We start from the raw sequence: 19,769 nt of genomic DNA, 5'->3' as shown, positions 1-19,769 counted from the left end.
GCTGAGGTCCAGAGAGGGCCAGGCACACCCAGTGCCACCCAGCCCCGAAAATAAGACCAGCAGCACCGCCCGGCCAGTGTTTGACCTTTATTAGGAGGTGAGGTGGGGAGGAGGGCCCGCCCCCGTGCCCGCTCCCCACTGGTGACCCCATCAGGGGTTAAGGCTCCAAGCAGCAAGTGAGAGGAGGGTGCCCAGCTGAAACAGCCGAGGCCTGGAGGCGCCCCCCCCGCCCCGAAATCAGCCCGGCTGAGGGGCCGTCCCGAGGCCTAGGTGAGGCTGGTGTTGGAGCTGCTGGTAGCACTGCCCCGCTTCTGCAGGCAGCGCACAGAGCTGGGGACCTGTAGGCCTGCCGTCACGTGGAAGCTGCCACACCACACCTGGGGGACGGCGTCGGGGGGGACACAGAGAGGCTCAGTAGTGAAGCCAGCCCTCACGCCACGACCGCTCTTACCCCTGGGCCGCGGAGGAGGCCTCACCGTGAAAGCCGGCAGCAGTGGCTGTGTGAACTTGGCCTTGAAGGTGTGCAGCAGCTGTTTGGTGCGGGCGTTGTAGAAGGACAGGAGGCCTGGGGTGGAGGGCAAGAGGAACAGGGGGACCGGTAAGAGGGGTTTGGGCAGAGAGACGGCGGACAGGGGTGGCCGGAGAGGTCAGCGGGGGCCCGGGGTCACCTTGGTGGAAGTCGCAGTGCACGCCCAGGCAGTCGGGCACGGGGGTGTCCAGCACCTTGGCCTTGTTGGCGTGCTTGGCAGTGAAGCTGACCTGCAGCCAGTTGTTGACGTACACGCACCAGGACGCGGCTGTCTTGCCCAGCTGCTCGAAGCGGCCCAGGCTGCGGTAGGCCACCCCCAAGCCAAAAGCCTTGCTGTCCGGCTCGTAGCGCACCTCCCAGTAATGCTCCCCGCCATCAATCAGCGTGTCCCCTGTGGGGCGGAGCAGGCAGGGGGGACTGGGTAGAATCGGGTCCCAGGTGCCCTTTCACAAAGGGGCAGCCAGAGCCCAGCTATTCCCTCCAGATACTGCTTGGTCCTCAGCTGTTCCTTCCAGATACTCCAGGCGTCCCTAGATATTCGTTAAGTCCGGATCTTCCAAGCTTCAACTAGATCTCAGCTACTCCCTGAGTCCACATCCTCCCCGGACCCCGGATCCAGATTCTTGCCGCCTCAGCTACTCCCCGATCCAGCTACTCCTGAGCTGCAGCTTCTCTGCACGCTCTTGCCCCACCAGATGGTAGCTTTTCTCCTCACTCATTCCCAGAAACCAGCTACTCCCTAAATTTGTGCCCTCCCCGCCGCCACCTGCCACAAAGTACAAACCACACTGGCTTCCTCATTTACCCTGGCTTCTTTTTCAAGCTTTTCTTCTGGACAGTGGTGATTCCCCTGAACTCCAGGTCGTCCTCGGACTCCAGCTTCTCCTTCACAGGATCCAATCAGTCCTGTGGTGCTAACCGCTCCTCTCATCCTAGCCATTCTCTCCACTTCTCAGACTCAGCGACTCTCTCTGGCTCCTCCACTCACCCTAAGCCACTTCCCCGAGCCCCTGTCTTGCTTCAGCTCCTCCACAAACCTGGCTGCTCCACAGGCAACTGTTCTTTCCAGCTACTCCCCGAGGCTCAGCTACTCCCTGAGTCTCAGCTACTCCACAGACCCCAGGAAATCCCCCCTCAAGCTCCTGCCCAGCCACTCCCCAGTCCAGAACACCCATAAGCTCTGATTCCCCCCATTAATCCCTCAGCCCCAAATCTTCCCATTCCTCCAGTGTCACAATAACACCTTATTGGGACCATTCCCACAGAAGCTTTGTTGATAGCTGCCTCAGTTTCCCCAGCCAAAGGAATCCTCTCCCACCACCCCCCATCAGGGCCCTGCCCAGAGTACTCCTCTCTCCTCCCATCTACCCTCCTCCTTACCCAGCACTGTGTAGGACTCAGCTGTGAAGCGATCCCGTCCCCCACGACCCGAGGGCATCCTCTTGGGAGATGGAGTACCTCTGTGGGGAAGTCTCAATTCAGAACTCACCTCTCCCATCGGAGGGCTTCCCTGGTCCACCCCAGCCACGAGGAACTTTTCATCATTCCCTGACTGTCTGTTGTTCTTTTCATACACAGGGCCTCTCATGTCAGAACACACCAGTGCCCTTCCTCATCTGGAAAACTATTCAACCGTCAAAACCCATTTCAAAATCTCCTCTCCATTCACTCTTTGGGTCCCCCCAGCTCCACATCCCTCCCTCCACCCCAGCCTTGAGCACACTGGGCTTTGTGTGTCCATGTCCAGCTTGATCTCCTCCACCAGAGACTCAGGGAGGGGAGAGGGCAGGCTACCTGGCTGGGGAGTTGACGGGAGACGCCGTCCGCCCCTTGCCATCTTTCTCGCGAGCTTTGATATCCTGCACCTTCCCGCCCATGGCGTCCCACTCCACGGAGAGATCATCCACCCGCAGGTTCTGGTGGGATGTGGACGCATCCAGGCGGAACATGAACGCTGGGGCCAGGCAGATGTGGGAGTCACAGAGATGGGGAAACCCGGAGGCACAGAGAGAGACAGACAGTGACCAAGACAGACCATGACAGGGACAGAGAACAGAAAAACACAAAGAAACAGACTAAGACAGAGAGAGAGCAAAAGAGACCAATGGACAAAGATTCAGAGACAGAGAGATACAGAGACAACAGGCAGAAAGACACCAATAGACAAGATGGGGAAGAGTGGAGAGGGCAGAACATGTAGCCAGAGGAGTGAAGACCAAGGGCTTGTTGCCTAAAGGTATCCCAGGTCTGAAGCCATTTTCAAACCACTGTGCTGCCCTGTGCTTCCACTGGGGATTAATCCCAGGAAAGGGGCTGGGCTATAGCATGACAGAGTTAAGCAAGATTGCAGAAGGACTTCCTATCAGGACATTCAAAGGTGTCACTGTGGGAGGCTAACAAATCTGTCTTCAGTACTGATATCCCATTCCCAATTCTATAGCACGCTTAGCCATTTTTTGGAAGAGAGAGAGAGAGAGAGAGAGAGTGAGTGTGTGTGTGTGTGTGTGTGTGTGTGTTTGTGTCTAAAAACCATCCGGGGATAATGGGATCAACTGCAAATGCAAAGAACAATACCAGGTTTATACCAGACACTCAGGCTAAGGAAGATACTGTGGACCGAGCACTGAGCTTCCTGGCAACCATGGCAAAAAGGGTCACAGAATCCCGCTTAGAAGATTCTCCTCAGACACCAGTCCCTGGGGCCCTGGGAGTAAGGGGTTATGGTGTCTCAGCCAGGGCAGGGGTGGGAGCCAGTCACCTGGTGTCTCCAGGGTCACTGGCTCAGAGAACTCGCCTGAAACTGCCTTATTACAGGCCTTCACACGGAAATTCATGTATTTCATGTCAAACTTGAGACCTACGAGACAACAGAGGAATCAACATTGTGTACGCTTTGAGCAATAGATTAGAGGCCCCTGTGTCCCACAGTAATCCCACCACCCTTCATTCTAAGGAGTATCTTATAAATGACATCCCTGAGAAACCATCCTTGCCCTCATTCACCTGTGGGGTATCACTTGGCTCTGCCCACAACCCAGGCTGGCCAGTCAGGATGCTTTATGGCTCAGTCACACCAATTGGTCCAGGGATAGGCACATGACCCAAACTAGCCAATCAGAATCTGCCCTGGGACTCTAGTATTATAACGAGCAGATTCTGTCTTTCCTCTGGGCTCGCCAGCTAGGAGGAAGCTCCTTTTGAGAAAATTTTCCAGCACGTCGGCAAGCCTCCTTGAGAATGCAGCCCTAGAGCCACTGAGTGTCAGGAACGGAGCTGAGCGAGTCATTTGCTGGAACCCCTGGATCTAGCCATGCCTGGTTCCTTAAAGTCTTTCCATACTACTAGGTTATATCCTACCCTCCATTTCTATACTTTAAAAAATATATTATTAATTTCTTCTAATCTTATAAAATAAAAGCAACCATCAAGCTGTCTTCTCCCTCAAGCAAAACCTCTTTGGAGAGCTGTCCACACCCCCCTCTCAGCTGCCTCATTCCTCTCCTTCCTTTGGCCTTGTTAATCCTCATCTTTCAGGATCTCCTGGCTGACCACTCCTTCCTTCATGGAACATTCTCTTTCCTTCCTTGGCAGCCATGGCAGCCTGCCCCCTCTGATTGCTCCCCCTTGGTCTTCTTTGCAGGCTCCTCCATACCCTCAAATGTATGGGTGCCTCAGTCTGGAACCCCTGCTCACGTCACTCTGCTGACTGTCCCCTTCTCACCCTTCAGACACCACCTCTCCACCCACAGCACTCACAGCCCAACCTTTAGCTCAGACCACATGTCCAGCTGCCTCCTGGGCATTCCTCACAGGGTGCCCATTCTCTGGGCATTCCAAACAACACTTAGTACCCCCTGCTCTGAAATCTCCCATAGATCTCCTTGCCCTCAGGGTAAAGTCCCCGTTCCTCCTCTCCCCTCTCCCTACAGTTGTGGTTCCCTCTGCAGACTTAACTAGTTCCAGGCACAAAGGCTCAGTGTTCTGGCCTCTGAGCCCTTATCAGGCTGTTCTTCTGCCTGGAAGTCTGTTCTCCCCCTCTTCTCTTTTGGGTCTCAGCCTGGCTGTTAACCTCCTCCAGGTGCCCACACAGACTGCCTCCCCCTCCCTTGGAGCCCCTTTTCCGAGAGTAAGGTGGTTTGCTCAGCAGCGCCATCTACTGCCCCAGAGCTCAGACTACCTACCACCCAGGAGGCTTGGTTTCAGAATCACAAACCCATCTGACTTTTGACAGTGCGTGCCTCAGTTTCCTACTCTGCAACCCAACAATCATATCCCCCAACACTGAGCAGGGTTCACATGAGGACGAGATGGGTCAAGGAATGTAAGTTATAAACTCAACCCAAAGCTTCCTGTCTTCCAAACAATCAACGAGAGAGCAGGTGGACTGCAAATAACCACATAGGTTCTTTACATAGGTGAGCGAATTCAGCATTATCTTGAATATCGCAGGTCTTTTGAGGGATTCAAGTTCCTGCCCTATGGATTTTGGAAAAGGCCAGAGAGGTAAAGAGGATGCATCCAGAAGCCTGTGATGGAGAAGATCTACACCTTGATGACGGTGGTGATGACACAGATTTACACATGGGATAAAATGTCACATGGGATTACACAGGCACACACGAATGAGTGCGTGTAAAACTGGTGAAAAGCGAGTCAACACTGCAGAAGGTACCCGTGTCAGCGTTCTGGTTCTGGTATTGAGTTCTAGTTATGTAAGCTGCCACTACTAGAGAAAGCTGGGTATAGCCACACAAGGGACTATCATTCAGCCTTAAAAAAGGAAGGACATTCTGACACAGGGTACCACGTGGATGAACCTTGAGGACATGATGTTCAGTGACATAAGCCAGACATACTGTGTGATTCCACCTATATTAGGCACTTAGAGTAGTAACAATCGTAAGGACTGGAAGTAGAATGGTGGGTGCCAGGGGCTGCGGGGAGGGGAATGGGAGTTAGCGTCTAATGGGGACAGGGGGACTTCCCTGGTGGTCCAGCGGTTAGGACTCAGCTTTCATTGCCGAGGGTGTGGGTTCGATCCCTGCTCAGGGAACTAGGATCCTGCAAGCCGTGTGGTGTGGCCAAAAAGTTAAAACAAACAAACAAAGCTAGTGGGGACAGAGTTTCAGTTTTGCAAGATGAAAAGTTCTGGAGATGGATGGTGGGGAGGATGTTAGCACAACATCATGAACGCAGTGAATAGCTGATCTGTGCGCTTAAGAATGGTTGAGATGGTGAATTTTATGTTATGTGTGTTTTACCACAATAAAAAAAGATTGGGGGAAAAAATGGGATGTGTTTATTTTGATTCCCATGCAAAGGATAAGCCAAGAGTTTCTCAGGCCCTCTCGCAGGTTGCTGGCTTTTCTTTCCTGCAATTAGCATGCTCATTAGTAACCATGCAGGCTAATTACAGCCCAACAGCGGTGGTGATAGTTATCTCGTCAGCGAGACTCTCCCCGCCCCTGAGGATTTCCCTTGGCTCAGGATGGCTTCTTAACTCATTAGGGACCCCTAATTTTATCTTCCATCAGACCCTCCCCTACCAGCTGGACGGATTCCCCCAGGCTTTCTGCTCTCTTATAACTGCCAAGGAAATCCCCAAATCCTGGGAGGGTAGCCCCCCAAACACCAGTGCACCAGAGGAGGGATTTTCACCCACTTTGCTCCCCCACTACTCCAAGGATGGTGCTTGGTACCCTGCAGACATCAAGTCAAAATGAATGAATGAATGAATGAATGAACGAATGCTGGATCATAGAGATAAGACAGGGATGGAGGAGACCCTCTCGGCATAAGACAGGGATGGAGGAGACCCTCTCGGCCCGTACCTCACTCAGTTCCTTCATCTGTAAAATGGTGATAAGAAGCACGCCCATTACACGTGGGTAAAATGCTTAGCGCATAGTAAGCCCTCAGCACGGGGTACAGTGGCTGTCACCAGTCTCGTTTTCATCATTGTTATTTCTGCTACTCCCCACCAGTCCAGCCCGGCTGCTCTCACACCCCACGTGCCTTGAGGATCGTCCATGAGCCCCAGGTTGACTGATGGGGAAGGGTGAGCTGCCCTTACCGGTCAGGGTATATTCTGTCTGCTGGATGCCCTCGATGACCATCCAGGGCTGGTCCTCCTTGAGGCGGGGCGGGCCCTCAAAGTTGGTCCGCCGATACTCCAGCACATAGTGGTCAATCTTGTTGTCCTCGTCCGGCATGCGCCACACCAAGGTTACACAGTTGTCGGCCACCAGGGACTCGGCCAGGTCGATCACAGGGGCACTAGGCACTGCCCAGGACAGAGCAGAGAGGGGTGTCAGGGCGCTGTGCCTGCAGGGGCAGGCCTTGCTGTAACCCCACCCACATAATAGACCTTCTTGGGGGCGGGGCGTCCTCTGGATCCCAGGATTAGGGGCGGGGCCCCTCTGGGTTGTGGGGCCTGGGGGTGGAACCTCCTCAAAGGGTGGAGGGTAGGGAAGAGCTTTCTCAGGGTTTAACCAACAAATGGCTGGGCCTTCTCTGGATTCCACCATTCAGATGAAGAACATTTCCAGAACACGACCAATTGGGGGTGTGGCCTCCATGGGACTCCACCCCTGGTGGGTGGGGCTTCTTCAGGGCTCTGTCACAGGGTGGGGCTTACTCATGGCTCCATCCACCGTGGGGTGGGAACTCTCAGGGCTCCACCCCAGGGCGGGGCCTTTTGGGGTTTCCACAAATGTCTGTCAGCCCTACTCTAGGCCTTGTCTCAGGGCCCCCCAGACTCCCGGGCCATTTCCCTGCAATCTTGGCCCTCCAGCAAGTTCCCCTCTCACCAGGCAGGAACGTGAGTGCCTGTAGTATCCTCCGCTCCTGTGCAAAGTCCACCATGAGGTGACTCATGTTGTCGCTGACCTTGGCTTTCAATGACAGCCGGAAGGCGGGGGCCATCGTCACACTGCAGGGAAGGAGGTGGACGCCCAGGCCTAGTCCTCCGAGGTGTGTGTAGGGGACCCCCTCCCCCTTCTTCCTGTCCAGTGCTCTGGGCCAAGGGACCCTCACCTGGGCATTCCCACCTTCACAACAGGAGTGGGGCAATGGGGTGGGAGCCAGGTCCCAGCATCTTACCCATCTTTGATTTGCTTGGCAGCCTAGAAAGAGGGACAGAATAAAATCCAAAGAATTGTGTTGACTGAGTCAGAAAGCCAGTATACAGACAGGAAGACTGAGGCCCAGCCAGGCATCTATGTGGCAAAGTGCCCCAACACTGGGGCAGAAAACCTTGGCTGTGCCCTGAAGGGATGGGGGCGAAGACAGGCTCCCACCCCCACCTCCCACCCAGTACCCAGTACATACAGTTGGCTGATCTAGCAAATAAAAATTTTATAGGATGCCCAGTTAAGTTTGCATTTCAGATAAACAGGAAATGATTTTCTAGTATAAGTAGGTCCCATCCAATATTTCAGACACACTTATACTAAATATCGCACGTGACATATGACTAAAAAATTATTCGTTGTTAAATCTGAATTTCAGATAAAGAATGAATATGTATTTCTGTGTAAATATGTCCCATGCAACACTTGGGAAATATTTATACTAAACATTTGCATGAGATATACTAAAAAATTTATTTGTTCTTAAATTTGAATTTCAGATCAACCACGATGAATTGTTCTTTTTAGCGTATGTCCCATGTGATCTTTGGGATGTACTTAGACTAAATATTGCATGGGCCATACTTATACTAAAAAATTACTCGTAGTTGATCTGAAATGCAAATGTATCTGGGGGTCCTGTATTTTATCTGGCAGCCCTACCAGTCTGGCTCCCGAGGCACCTACCTGAGGAAAGTCCCCGCGGTCCGTGGCCTGCAGTGTCTGGTTGGCCGTCTCCAGAAGCTCCTCAGAGCTCTCCAGAGCTCGCGTGCAGGCAGCCAGCTGGTTCTGCAGGTGCCATGGCACCGAGAGAAGAGACACCTTACTCCACTGCCTCAAGCCCTCCCAGGGCTCCCCACCGCCTTCGGGATGCAGGGTACCATGCCCTTCTCCAACTGCAGGTGGGAGAGGGAGGCTGGCCCTCTGCAGGCAGGGCATCAGAACCACCTGGGGATCCCTTCCTTAGAAATGCACATGGCCAGGCCACATCTAAGCCCAGGGCTCCACATCCCCCAGGGATGGGAATCTGGGGTGTTAGGAGGTTGCCCAGGAGGTTCTGGTGCAACCTCCAGCGACCCCAGCTTGCAATCTGAGACCCCAGGAGACTCACAGGCGGGTGTTTGGCAAGGGGTGATGCCCTCAGATCTGGGGCACCAGTGGGAAGGGCTGAGAAATTGGAAGCGCTGGGTGAGGACAGGTGGGGAGGAAAAGCCAGATGTACGGGTGGGGCTGCAGCCGTGGAGAGGAGGGGTGGATGGGAGAGGGGATTAAGAAGGAGAGCAGGTGGGTGGGACATTAATAGGTCATGGCCAGGGAGGAGGCTGGGAAGACCCCAGGAAAAAAGAGGAGGTGTGGCCGACACCGCTAGAGGGTCTGGCTCTGGACACCGGGGACACTTGGGGACATCTCTGGGAAGGGGCACAGGAGGAGGGGCAGGTTTGGAGGAAGATGCTTAGGCCAGCTGGGCTCTGCTGAGTGCGAGGGGTGGGATGGAGGATGGCGTCTGGGCGGGGTTCCAGGAGAGCACTGCCCCCTCCATCCCCCCCTCCCCGCCCCCCCCCCCCCCCCCCCCCCCCCCCCCGCACACACACCTGCAGCTCGTAGGCGCGGCTGGCACGGTCTTGCTTTATTTTCATGAGCATGCCCTCCTTCAGCTCCTCCAGGAGGGAGAAGAGGGACTGGAACTCGGCTTCCAGGTCTTCCTGCACCTTGGCCGAGTTCGCCTTTGGAGAGACATTGCGGGGTCAGAAGGGCTAGGATTGTCAAAGCCGGTGCTCAGATGGGGAAACAGGCCTGGCCGTGGCAGCCAGGCCCGCGAGTCCCATGGACATCAGCAGATTAGCTCGTATGGCTGCCCCTCCCTCCCTCCTGGGGGGGGTGACTTCCTTACCTCCACGTTCAACAGCATCTGCTTGAGGGAGTAGATGAAACTCTGAATCTCTTCGTTTTTCACAGCCAGTGTCGTGATGATCTTCCGCAGAGCCTCCTGCCCCCAGGGAAGCGCGCACACAGGTAAGCCCCTCAGCCTGGCCGGGCTCCCCGACTTGAGGCTCCCCATTCTGTCCTCCAGGCATCCAGGGAGGGGATGCGGGGGCCACGGTGCCAATGAGCTTGGGCATCCACCAAGAGCAGGCCCTGGGCGGAGCTCTGGCCCTACATCCCTCAGGAAGCGGACAGGCATTAGGCACCCTATGCGTGCCCATTTCACAGGGGAGGAAACTGAGGCTCTGAGAGAGCGTCTCAGGAAGGGACAGACCCTGGGCCCCAGTTAGGTCTGCCTGAGCACAAAGCCTTCAACCAGGTGCCTATATCCTGAGGGCAGGGCATGATCCAGGGCGAGGGACTAGCTTCGGGAAAGAAACCCCAGAGGAAAAGGAGGCCTGCAGAACATGGGCTCATCTGGGGAAGGGGATACGCTGGGAAAAGGGATTAGCAAGGAGAAAGAAGGTACCTGAGGGAGGGTTAGAGAGGCCAGGTAAGTGGAGAAAGGCAAGGAGGCCTGGAAGAGGGGATGCGGGAGGGAAGGAGGCCGCGTTGGGGGATGCTGCTGGGGCCTGTACCCCTAACCCAGGCCTCCGACGGGTGCTTTTCCTGGGGGCGCGGGATTGATGGGGTCACCAGTGCTGAGCTGGCGGGGCGTCCTCCGAGGCGGGGCGGGGCGGGGGCCGGGACACCTGGTCCGCAATCCGGGTGGAAGGCGTGGGAGATGGAGTCAAGGCTGGGTCCGGGGTACTGGGAGGGCGAGGGGGACATGGAGGGGATGTGCCTGAACCCAGGCCAAGATGATATGGGGTCGTGGCGAGAGTGGGGGGGGGGCCGAGTCTAGAATCGGGGCTAGATCCGGGCGCGGTTGCGGTGGGGGTGGGGCTTCCTCCGCAGAGCAGCTGGGGCGGGGGGCGGGGAGGTAGCTGCGGCATCACCTGGTCCCCTCCTCTTGTCTAACCCCGCCGCGGGCCCCGCCCCGCCCCGCCCCGGTCTTACCCTCTGGTCCTCCATGGCTGCAGCCCAGGTCGTCCCCGGCCAGGGCCGCGGGTCTCACTCGCTCTTCTAGTCCCCAAGCTGCCTTTGCCGCTGCCGGTAGCCAATGGCCCGCCGAGCCCTCGCCGCCGCCGCCGCCGCGCCCTCAGTCAGCGCTCCATCACTGGCCGCAGGGCGCAGGCGCGCCCCTCGCGGCAGACTGGGAAATGTAGTCCTTCTTGCGCTAGGGTCGCCGAGAGCCGAGACCCAGAGCCTGGGTCGTACCAGGCGACATTGCTAATGATGTCTGAGCTGGAGAGAGCCCGGAACTGGGAGGCAGGATGCCTGGGTTCGACCGCCGTGTGGCCTTGAGCCTACCCCTAGTCTTCCTAGTGCCTCAGTCTCCCCACTCTCTCACCCACACAACTTCTCAGCTGCCACTCAAACTGGAATTCCACTGCAACCCACCTCCACCTGGCCCAGAGATCTGCCCCCCGCAACTACTCACGCCTTACATTTACTGAAAAGCCAAAGTCTTTTGCACAAGCGGATGTTCAGCTTCCAAAGCCGCCTTTCCCTCCCTAAATCACAACTGAACTCCTATGCATCCCACAAAGCCCCAGGCTCTCACATCTCCTCCAGAAGCCTCTCTGCCTGCCCAGAATCCATAGGGCTAGGAGGAGGCTGGGAGGCACTTCCTGGGGAAGTGTGGGCAGAGCGCCACCGCAGGGGCCTCCCTGTGGTTGACAGGAACAATTCTGCCAAGAACACTGACCCTCTTCTTTCTGGTTGAAAAAAAGGAGGTCACACTGTGGTTGGGGGTGAGACATTGAGGCCTAGGAGTCTGCCTCCTCCTCCGGGGTGGGTACTGCCGGCTGTGGGGTGATGGGTGCAGGGCTGGGAGAAAGTCCAGAGCTTGTGAACCCCCTTGACTGGGCCCCCAATCTTCTCCCCAGGCTGTGGGGACAGGGGAGCCACCCTATCTGCCATGGGATTCAAAGCCATTAGCAGAAATCCCTTCCTCTGAACCCCAAAGGAACACACCTTGGGGGCAAAATAACTGAGGCTGGGATTCTGCCATTCTGTCCCCTGCTCAGGCCTCTGCCACCTGCTCCCCTCCCCTCCCCTTGCCTCACCTGCCCTTCAATGTGTCCCCCCCAGCCTAGGTGTGTTTGTATAGTCTTTTAGAAGGATTTTCACTCACATGATCTCCACCACATACGCATACTGCTTTTCAGATTAAAAAAAAAAAAACTTCTGGGAAAATGAGGCAAGAGGTGACAGGAAGTGGAACCCCAAGCAGCAGTGGCCACCAGACGTCTGCTGGCTGCCCGGGTGTCACCTATACCTCTGTGGTGGGGGTGGAGTGTCACATATGTCTCTGTGGCAGGAAGTCTGTCATGTAGGAGGGGGAGGGGGTTGGCAGGATGCTGGGAGAGGGGAGCCTGATGGGCCAGGAATGGGTTCCCTGGGCAAGGTGCTGGTCCTCCTGGCACAGTTTTGGGGTGAGTACTTGGGCATCCCTCCCCTCTACTCCCACCCTGTTGCAACCCATCACCCAGCTTCCTGCCCCTCCTATACAGGGCCCCTCGAAACCTTAGTTTCTCTGCTCTGCCAAATAGGCCCCGTCTCTCTCCCTGATACTCAGAACTTTACAAGGGTTGGAGGGTTCTAGCAAGGATCCTCAGAGGGGCCTGCAGGATAAAATTCACACCATGACCTGCGTACGAGTCTTGCGTGACCTGGCTCCGCTGCCCTCTCATCTCCTCTCTCCTCTGCATTCCCTCTCTCCCCTGTGGCCAGCCTGCTGACTCTTCTCTCCTTTTTTCTTTCTTTTTTTTTTTTGCGGTACGCGGGCCTCTCACTGTTGTGGCCTCTCCTGTTGCGGAGCACAGGCTCCGGACGCACAGGCTCAGCGGCCATGGCTCACGGGCCCAGCCGCTCCGCGGCATGTGGGATCTTCCTGGACCAGGGCACGAACCCGTGTCCCCCGCATCGGCAGGCGGACTCTCAACCACTGCGCCACCAGGGAAGCCCCCTTTTTTCTTTTTTTTATCCCAACACATCAAGCTTGATCCCACCTCCGGGCCTTTGCACCTGCTGTTCCCTCTGCCTGGAATACTCTTCCCTGGATCTCCTCTCTCTAGCGTCAGCTACAACTGCACCCCAAAGACTGGGAACTTGAAGGGGTGTCTAACAGACACTCCGACTTCTCATGGCCCAAAGCAAACTCTTTCCCCTCCAGCCCTGCTTCTCCCTCGGTGTCCCCCATCTTGGCCCAAAGCCTCCACCATTCACAAAGTCCCTCAGGTTAAACCTTGGAAATCTGCCACTGTCCCTCTTTCCCTCTCTCTCAATTCAGTTCCTCTTGTAGTCCTTCTGGGGACAACTTTCAAAATCTATTCAAACTCTGACCACTTCTTTCCAGGGTCCGGCCCACATCACTGGTCTCCTGGACCCTCATTTCCTGGCCTCACCTGATCTCCCTGTGTCATAGTCTGTTCTCACCATGGCAGTCACGGTGATCTTTTTAAAACTTAAATTGGACCACATTTCCTCCCTGCTCCCCTGGTTTCCCATCACACTTAGGTTAAAAACTAAACTGCTCCCCTTTCCCCACCCCCACCTCTGTACCTCCACCCCACCCCACCCCAATGGCCTGCAGGCCTCGAAAAAGCCGTCCCTGCTGACTTCTTTAATGTTCTTTTTTTTTTTTTTTTTTTTTTTTTTTGCGTTACGCGGGCCTCTCACTGCTGTGGCCTCTCCCGTTGCGGAGCACAGGCTCCGGACGCGCAGGTTCAGCGGCCATGGCTCACGAGCCCAGCCGCTCCGCGGCATGCGGGATCCTCCCAGACCGGGGCACGAACACGCGTCCCCCGCATCGGCAGGCGGACTCCCAACCACTGCGCCACCAGGGAAGCCCCCTGCTGACTTCTTGGATCCCACTTCCTCTCGCCGGCTAGCTCTTCTCCAGCCACGGGGCCTCCTCACTGTTCCTGCAACTTACCAGGCACGGTCCAGCCTCAGGACCTTTGCACGGCCCGTTCCCTCTGTCTGGAGTGCTCTTCCTGCATATCTTCCTTCCCACGACTGATTACGTCTTACCATTCAGATCCCTGTTCAAATGTCGCCTCCTCTGAGAGGCCTTCCCTGATCATCCTCTATAAGTAGATCCTCTCACTTCATCCTTATCCCCTATTGCCACTCCCCATTCCTTTCCTCCATCAGGATTCTCATTTCACGACTTCCAGTGTCTCTCTCCCCACGGACCCTCAGCTCCACAAGGGTAGGGATTTTTGTCTTAGTCACCTCTGTGTCTGTGTCCACAGTGGCCAGGACAGGGTCTGGCTCACGCGAGGCAATATGTGTGTGGCTGAGAGCCGGACACGTCATACAGTCCACCTTGAAATCTCTCAAGTGCCAAGAGACTTATCCCCATTTCACAGATGAGGCCATTGACCCTCAGCAAGAACCTTGCAAAGATCACACAGACAGCAAGCTTTCAGACGCTTACTGCCTCATCCCTGTGGGCTGGCTAATGCAGTAAGTCACACACACTCACACACACTGAGAAAGGCCTCAATCACCTCTTCTGTCCCCCAGGCCTGCAAGGAGCCACAGGCCTGAGTGTGCAGCAGGCACCCCAGTTGCTGCAGGTGAGGCAGGACAGCCAGGTGACCTTGGCCTGCCAGGTGGTGCAGGCCCAGGCCTGGGAGCAGCTACACATCGAATGGACCAAGGATGGTGACATCTTGTGCCAGACACGCATCATCAACGGCAGTCTCACCGTGGGTGTCTGCGGGCCTTGGGGACGGCTCTCCTGGCAGCCGCCTGGCAATCTCACCCTGCAGCTGGACCACGTGAGCCTCAATGACAGTGGGCTCTACGTGTGCTGTGCGACCGTGGAGATCCCTGATTTGGAGGAGGCCCAGGGCAGTGGGACACAGCTCCTGCTGGAGACAGGTATGAGAGCATGTGTGGGCAAGCTGGGGACTTGGAACTTCCAGAAATCTTAAAACTGTAGAATCTCAAACTCCTAGAAACATAAATTCTCCAAATCAGATTCCTAGGAACAGAAAGTCTGCAGATGCAAGAAGTTTGTAAACTAGACAGCCTCTGTTGCAACTACTCCACTCTGCCATTGCAGCATGAAAGTCACCAGAGGCATACCTACAGGAATGGGCGGGCCTGGATGCCAATAAAACTTTATTGAATGTACTCTCCTCCCCTTAAGAGTGGGTGGGACGTAATGACTTTTCATGACTAGAATAAAATGAAAAAATGAAAAAAAAAAAAACTTTATTGAAAAAAACAGGCAATGGGCCATATTTGCTGAGCCCTGTTCCAAGATATCACAATTATAATAACCCTTGAATATATATAATTCTGGATTCTGGTTCAAAACAATCCCATAAAACACGCTATTCATGTACATCCTACAAACAGAGAAATGCACACACTGTAAGTGGCCAGCTCAATGGATGTCTTAGTCTGTTTGGCCACTGCTATAACAAAACACTACAGACTGGGTAGTGTTTTTAAATAAACCACAGATTTATTTCTCAGAATTCTGGAGGCTGGAAATCCAAGATCAAAGCACCAGCAAGGTTTTGTTCTGGTGAGAACCCTCTTCATGTTTCATAGCTTGCACCTTCTAGTTATGTCCTCACGTGGAAGAAGAAGCCGGGGGGCTCTCTGGGGTCTTTTTTTTTGGGCGTGCCGCACGGCATGTGGGATTTTAGTTCCCCAACCAGGGATCGAACTTGCGCCCCCTGCAGTGGAAGCGTGGAGTCTTAACCACCGGACCATCAGGGAAGTCCCCTGGGGTCCCTTTTATAAGAGCACTGATCCCATTCATGAAGGCTCTACCCTCATGATCTAATCACCTCCCAAAGGCCCCGACCTCCAGTTACCATCATATTGGGGGTTAGGATTCAACATATGAATTTTAGAGGGATGTGTACACACCACAGCAATGGATTCCCACAACCTGAACACACTTGGGTACCCAGCACCATGCTCAACACACATATCTGCCTCCTCATAGATGCCATCCTCATGCCCACCCCACCATCCTGACCTCTAACAGCATAAATCTATTTTAACTGGTTTCACATTTTACTTAAATGGACTCACAGAGTATCTTCTGTCTCCGACATCTTTCACTCAACATGATGTCTGGAAGATTCCTCCATGTTGGTGTGTGGAGCAGTGGCTCATCCTTGCTGCAGAGCGGCCTCCATCACCACCAATCATTCCAATTTCCTACTGATGACCATTTGGGCAGCTTCTGGGTTCTGGCTATTATGAATAAGGCTGCTGTGAACAATCTAGAACTTGTCTTTTGGTCAACATATGGCCACATTTCTATTGTACCGAGGACAATTCCAGAATCTCAAACCACAAGATAGAATCTTGCAGTTCTAGGGCTTCCCTGGTGGCGCAGTGGTTGAGAGTCCGCCTGCCGATGCAGGGGACACGGGTTCGTGCCCCGGTCCAGGAAGATCCCACATGCCGCGGAGCGGCTGGGCCTGTGAGCCATGGCCGCTGAACCTGCGCGTCCGGAGCCTGTGCTCCGCAATGGGAGAGGCCACAACAGTGAGAGGCCCGCGTACCGAAAAAAAAAAAAAAAAAGAATCTTGCAGTTCTAGAATCCTAGGGACATAAATTCCAAGCTCTGAGAATTACAGCATATGTTCTGCATGGGACTGTCACTCCTAAGCAGGCAAAAATTTGTTCTTGGGAGCAAAGAAAATCTTACTCTTTTCATGTACAAAGCATCGATACGCAGACAGCCCATAAACAGAGTTACAGAATGTCTGTGGTATTAACATTTCATCGGGGAACAAATTAAGGTTCTTAGAACGTCTACTTAGGGGAGTGATAATGAAAAAAGTTGAGAAACACTGAAATAAAGGAATGGAAGATTCTAGAATCTTAGAGTTGTAGTCTTAAATACTTTATTTATTTACTTATTTTTAATATTAATTAATTAATCTATTTGTTTATTTATTTATGGCTGTGTTGGGTCTTTGTTGCTTGCACAGGCTTTCTCTAGTTGCCCCGAGCAGGGGCTACTCTTCGTTGCGTTGCGTGGGCTTCTCATTGTGGTGGCTTCTCTTGTTGCGGAGCAGGGGCTCTAGGCATGCGGGCTTCAGTAGTTGTGGCTCGAGGGCTCACTAGTTGTGGCTTGCAGGCTCTAGAGTGCAGGCTCAGTAGTTGTGGCACACGGGCTTAGTTGCTCTGCAGCATGTGGGATCTTCCCAGACCAGGCTCGAACCTGTGTCCCCTGCACTGGCAGGTGAATTCTTAACCACTGCACTACCAGGGAAACCGGTCTGACTTTAAAAAGAGACTCTTAGAACTTTTTTCCTAAATATTTATTTATTTACATTTTGGCCGTGTTAATTCCCAGTTGCAGCACTCAGGCTCTCTAGTTGTGGCACATGGGCTTAGTTGCCCTGCGACCCGTGGGATCCTAGCTCCCTGAACAGGGATCGAACTGGTGTCTCCTGCATTGCAGGATGGATTCTTAACCACTGGGCCACCAGGGGAGTCCCAGAGAGACTCTTAGAATTTTGCAATCACAAAGTGTATAGGAGCAGAAAATTCTAGAATTCCAGAATCCAGAATTGAAAACCATTGACTCTCGGGAATTCCCTGGGGGTCCAGGGGTTAGGATTCCATGCTTCCACTGCAGGGGGCACGGGTTCGATCCCTGGTGAGTCGGGGAACTAAGATCCCGCAAACCGTGTGGCGCGGCCAAACAAATAAACGAAAAAGAAAGCCATGGACTCTCAAGGCTGGAAGCCACTTTCCCGATCAGCTAAGCCACCTGCCTCACTTTACAGAGGATGAAGCTGAGGCTCAGCAAGGGCCAAGACACATCCAACCACACACACAAGCCGGGGATGCAGCCAGCTTTCTCCAGAGCCCACCTCATGCGTTTCCCCCACTCTGCATGACACCCCATTATAGGCCAAACCATAGGGGCCGGAGACTCAGGTTGACCCGATGGGGTCCTGCTCTCTCTCAGCGGTTCCCGAGGGCCTTGGGCACATGCCTGGCAGAATGAAGCACCACCCGGGCTCCCAGGCCCAAGAGACGCCCATTTGTCTCCAGCTGGCAGGACCCACCCGCTGCCTGCCTCTAGGGCGGTGTGTTATGGCTGTCCTGCCTGCCCCCCACCCCTCCAGTGATGAGGGGGCCAATTACCAATTAGCAGAGGCAGGGTAGCAGAGGCACCAGGCTGTGAGTTGTTGGCAGCTGTGAGGGAGCGAGAGTGAGCGGGCACAGGTCCAGCTCCCCACAGCTGGCTTTCCCATCCCTGAACAGCTGCTTGGAACCCTGGGACCACTGCCAACTTTAGAACCTCCAAGATGAAGGGGTTGGGGGCTCTGGGTCTCGTCTTAATCACAGGAGAAGGCGCCTTTGGCTGGGGTTCATATCAGTTATACAGACCTGAAAGCACATCCCCATTCTGCCATTCACTTGCTGTGTGACCTTGGGCAAGTGACTTGACCCTTCTGTGCCTGTTTCCTTAGTCATCAAAATTCAGCTAATAGTGCTTTCCTCATCAGATTAGGTGAATTTAAAGTGATTATATCTAAAGAGTTTATTGCAGGGTCTGGAACATAGTAAGTCCTCAGTAAACATAAGTGGTTATTATTGTGTCTATGATACTGATTATTCAGCAAGACTCAAAAATTCAGGCCCGTGTAAGTTTTTGTTTGTTTTGTTTTGGTTTTTTTCCTTTCCTTTCTTTCTGAAACAGGGAAGGGAGAGGGAAGCTGAGGGGAGAAACACCTTTGTTCAAAGCATGGCCCAGCTGTTGCCTGGATGTGTGACTCCAGGCAAGTGACTCAGCCTCTCTGAGGCTCAGTTATCTTGGGATTGACACAGTGTAGACGCTCAAAAAACAGGAGCCATGAGGACGATAGATCCCATGATCAGGATGATGGAGCTCATGGTAGTGTTGGCAAAGTTCCTGGTGAAGATGGTGGAGCTCAAAATGAGGATGATGGAGCTCATGTTCAGGGTGATGGGACTAAGGGTGGGGATGATAAGGCTTGTGATGGGAACGGTGGAGTCTATTATGGCAGCAATGGGGCTCATGACAAGGGTGGTGCAGCTCATGGTGGGGATGATGGAGCTCATGATGAGAAAATCCCGTTGGCAGTTACTTCACAATAACCCAGCAAGATAGGAATGATTAGTATCCTTTTTTCAAAAGAGGAAACAGGTTCAGAGCAAATCCCTGCCTGAACTCACACAGCATGGCAGGGGCAAGAACCCTGAGGTCCCACACGGGGTAGAGGGGCTCTTACCCTGAAGAGGTGCAGGAAGCTGGACTCGAAGGTGAGCTCCCCTGAGACGTAGGTTTCTTCTCGGCAGATGGCTGGCTACTGAACCGGAGCTTCTCAGGTGAGTTCCGCCCACGTGTCCCTCCTCCAGCCCCGCCCCACCCCGCCCCCAGTGAGACCGCCCACAAACCCCCACCGCCTTCCCAGGGCTCTCCTTCGCACTGCTGGTGACTGGAGCGGTGGCCGTGGCCGCTTTCGCTCTGGGAGCCTGGATCTGGGGCCGCCGCCGCTGCCGGAACAGAGACGCAGGTAAGGAACCGCGCAGGTAGCCGCTCGGAGGGTGGACGGTTCCCACGAGCACCGCCATCCACTGGCGACCCCGCCCCCGCGTGGCGGAGGCGGGAACTGCAGCTTCTTGACAAGGATGGAACGCAGACCCTTCTGACTTTGATACCTGCCCCTTTTGGAAGGAGCGAGGTTGAGGCTGGGAGGCAGAGAAGGGGAATAGATGGGGAAGGCTGGCCCCTACACCCATGTTTTTCAGAGGCATAGACAAAGCCTCCAGAAAGTGGGCTGGAGAGGGCCAGGCTCTCTTAAGTGATTCTCCCCTCTTGGTGTCATACCCCCCTCCTTCCAATGCAGGGAATCCACTCTACATCAATGCCTTATATCAGCCCCGGAGGGCCCCAAGGAAGAGTGAAGCATGGCCTGTGTAGGGGAAGATGCTGGACATCTCCAGCAAGAATCAGAAGGGCCAAAGCTTCTATTCGATCTCTTTCCCCTGGCCCCCCACCCCCAAGCGGCCTCTGGCTCCCAAATCTTCCTCCAGCCCCAGGCCCAGTCACCCCA

The 19,769-nt window shown here is 54.5% G+C and overlaps 3 protein-coding genes across 7 annotated transcripts in view; 2 read left to right on the top strand and 1 right to left on the bottom strand.

The window, feature by feature from the left end:
* The window catches only part of STAP2 (signal transducing adaptor family member 2), a 16,224-nt gene extending 10,418 nt beyond the window's left edge, over positions 1-5,806 (top strand). For both annotated transcript variants that reach the window (XM_033400798.2, XM_033400801.2), the window contains one exon: positions 4,979-5,806. In XM_033400798.2, coding sequence (XP_033256689.1) covers positions 4,979-5,036 — 58 coding nt within the window. In that variant the 3' untranslated portion in view covers positions 5,037-5,806. The remainder of the gene's footprint in view (positions 1-4,978) is intronic.
* FSD1 (fibronectin type III and SPRY domain containing 1) lies at positions 67-12,042 on the bottom strand. 2 transcript variants are annotated; one of them, XM_004277217.4, is made up of 13 exons: positions 10,642-12,042; positions 9,551-9,646; positions 9,258-9,383; positions 8,347-8,454; positions 7,631-7,653; positions 7,339-7,460; positions 6,603-6,812; positions 3,288-3,386; positions 2,324-2,483; positions 1,910-1,989; positions 669-920; positions 477-565; positions 79-377 (listed from the first exon to the last, which is right to left on the bottom strand). In XM_004277217.4, the coding sequence occupies exons 1-13, from the start codon at positions 10,654-10,656 to the stop codon at positions 267-269; spliced, it is 1,491 nt and encodes a 496-aa protein (XP_004277265.1). In that variant the 5' UTR covers positions 10,657-12,042; the 3' UTR covers positions 79-266. The 2 variants fall into 2 exon arrangements, with proteins under 2 accessions (XP_033256686.1, XP_004277265.1); XM_033400795.2 differs by having other exon boundaries at positions 67-377; positions 477-920.
* TMIGD2 (transmembrane and immunoglobulin domain containing 2) lies at positions 7,376-19,769 on the top strand. 3 transcript variants are annotated; one of them, XM_049708344.1, is made up of 7 exons: positions 7,376-7,501; positions 8,317-8,561; positions 9,616-9,672; positions 14,221-14,580; positions 19,012-19,041; positions 19,128-19,229; positions 19,563-19,769. In XM_049708344.1, exons 3-7 carry the CDS (start codon positions 9,627-9,629, stop codon positions 19,634-19,636), a joined length of 612 nt encoding a protein of 203 aa, XP_049564301.1. In that variant the 5' UTR covers positions 7,376-7,501; positions 8,317-8,561; positions 9,616-9,626; the 3' UTR covers positions 19,637-19,769. The 3 variants fall into 3 exon arrangements, with proteins under 3 accessions (XP_049564301.1, XP_033256701.1, XP_033256699.2); XM_033400810.2 differs by lacking the exons at positions 7,376-7,501; positions 8,317-8,561 and adding an exon at positions 9,379-9,505; XM_033400808.2 differs by lacking the exons at positions 7,376-7,501; positions 8,317-8,561; positions 9,616-9,672 and adding an exon at positions 12,042-12,122.

Source organism: Orcinus orca, chromosome 3, assembly GCF_937001465.1.
Source record: "Orcinus orca chromosome 3, mOrcOrc1.1, whole genome shotgun sequence".
NCBI classification, from domain to species: domain Eukaryota; kingdom Metazoa; phylum Chordata; class Mammalia; order Artiodactyla; family Delphinidae; genus Orcinus; species Orcinus orca.
Note: the sequence above shows the minus strand (reverse complement) of the source record. Positions and strands in the feature narration are given on the sequence as shown.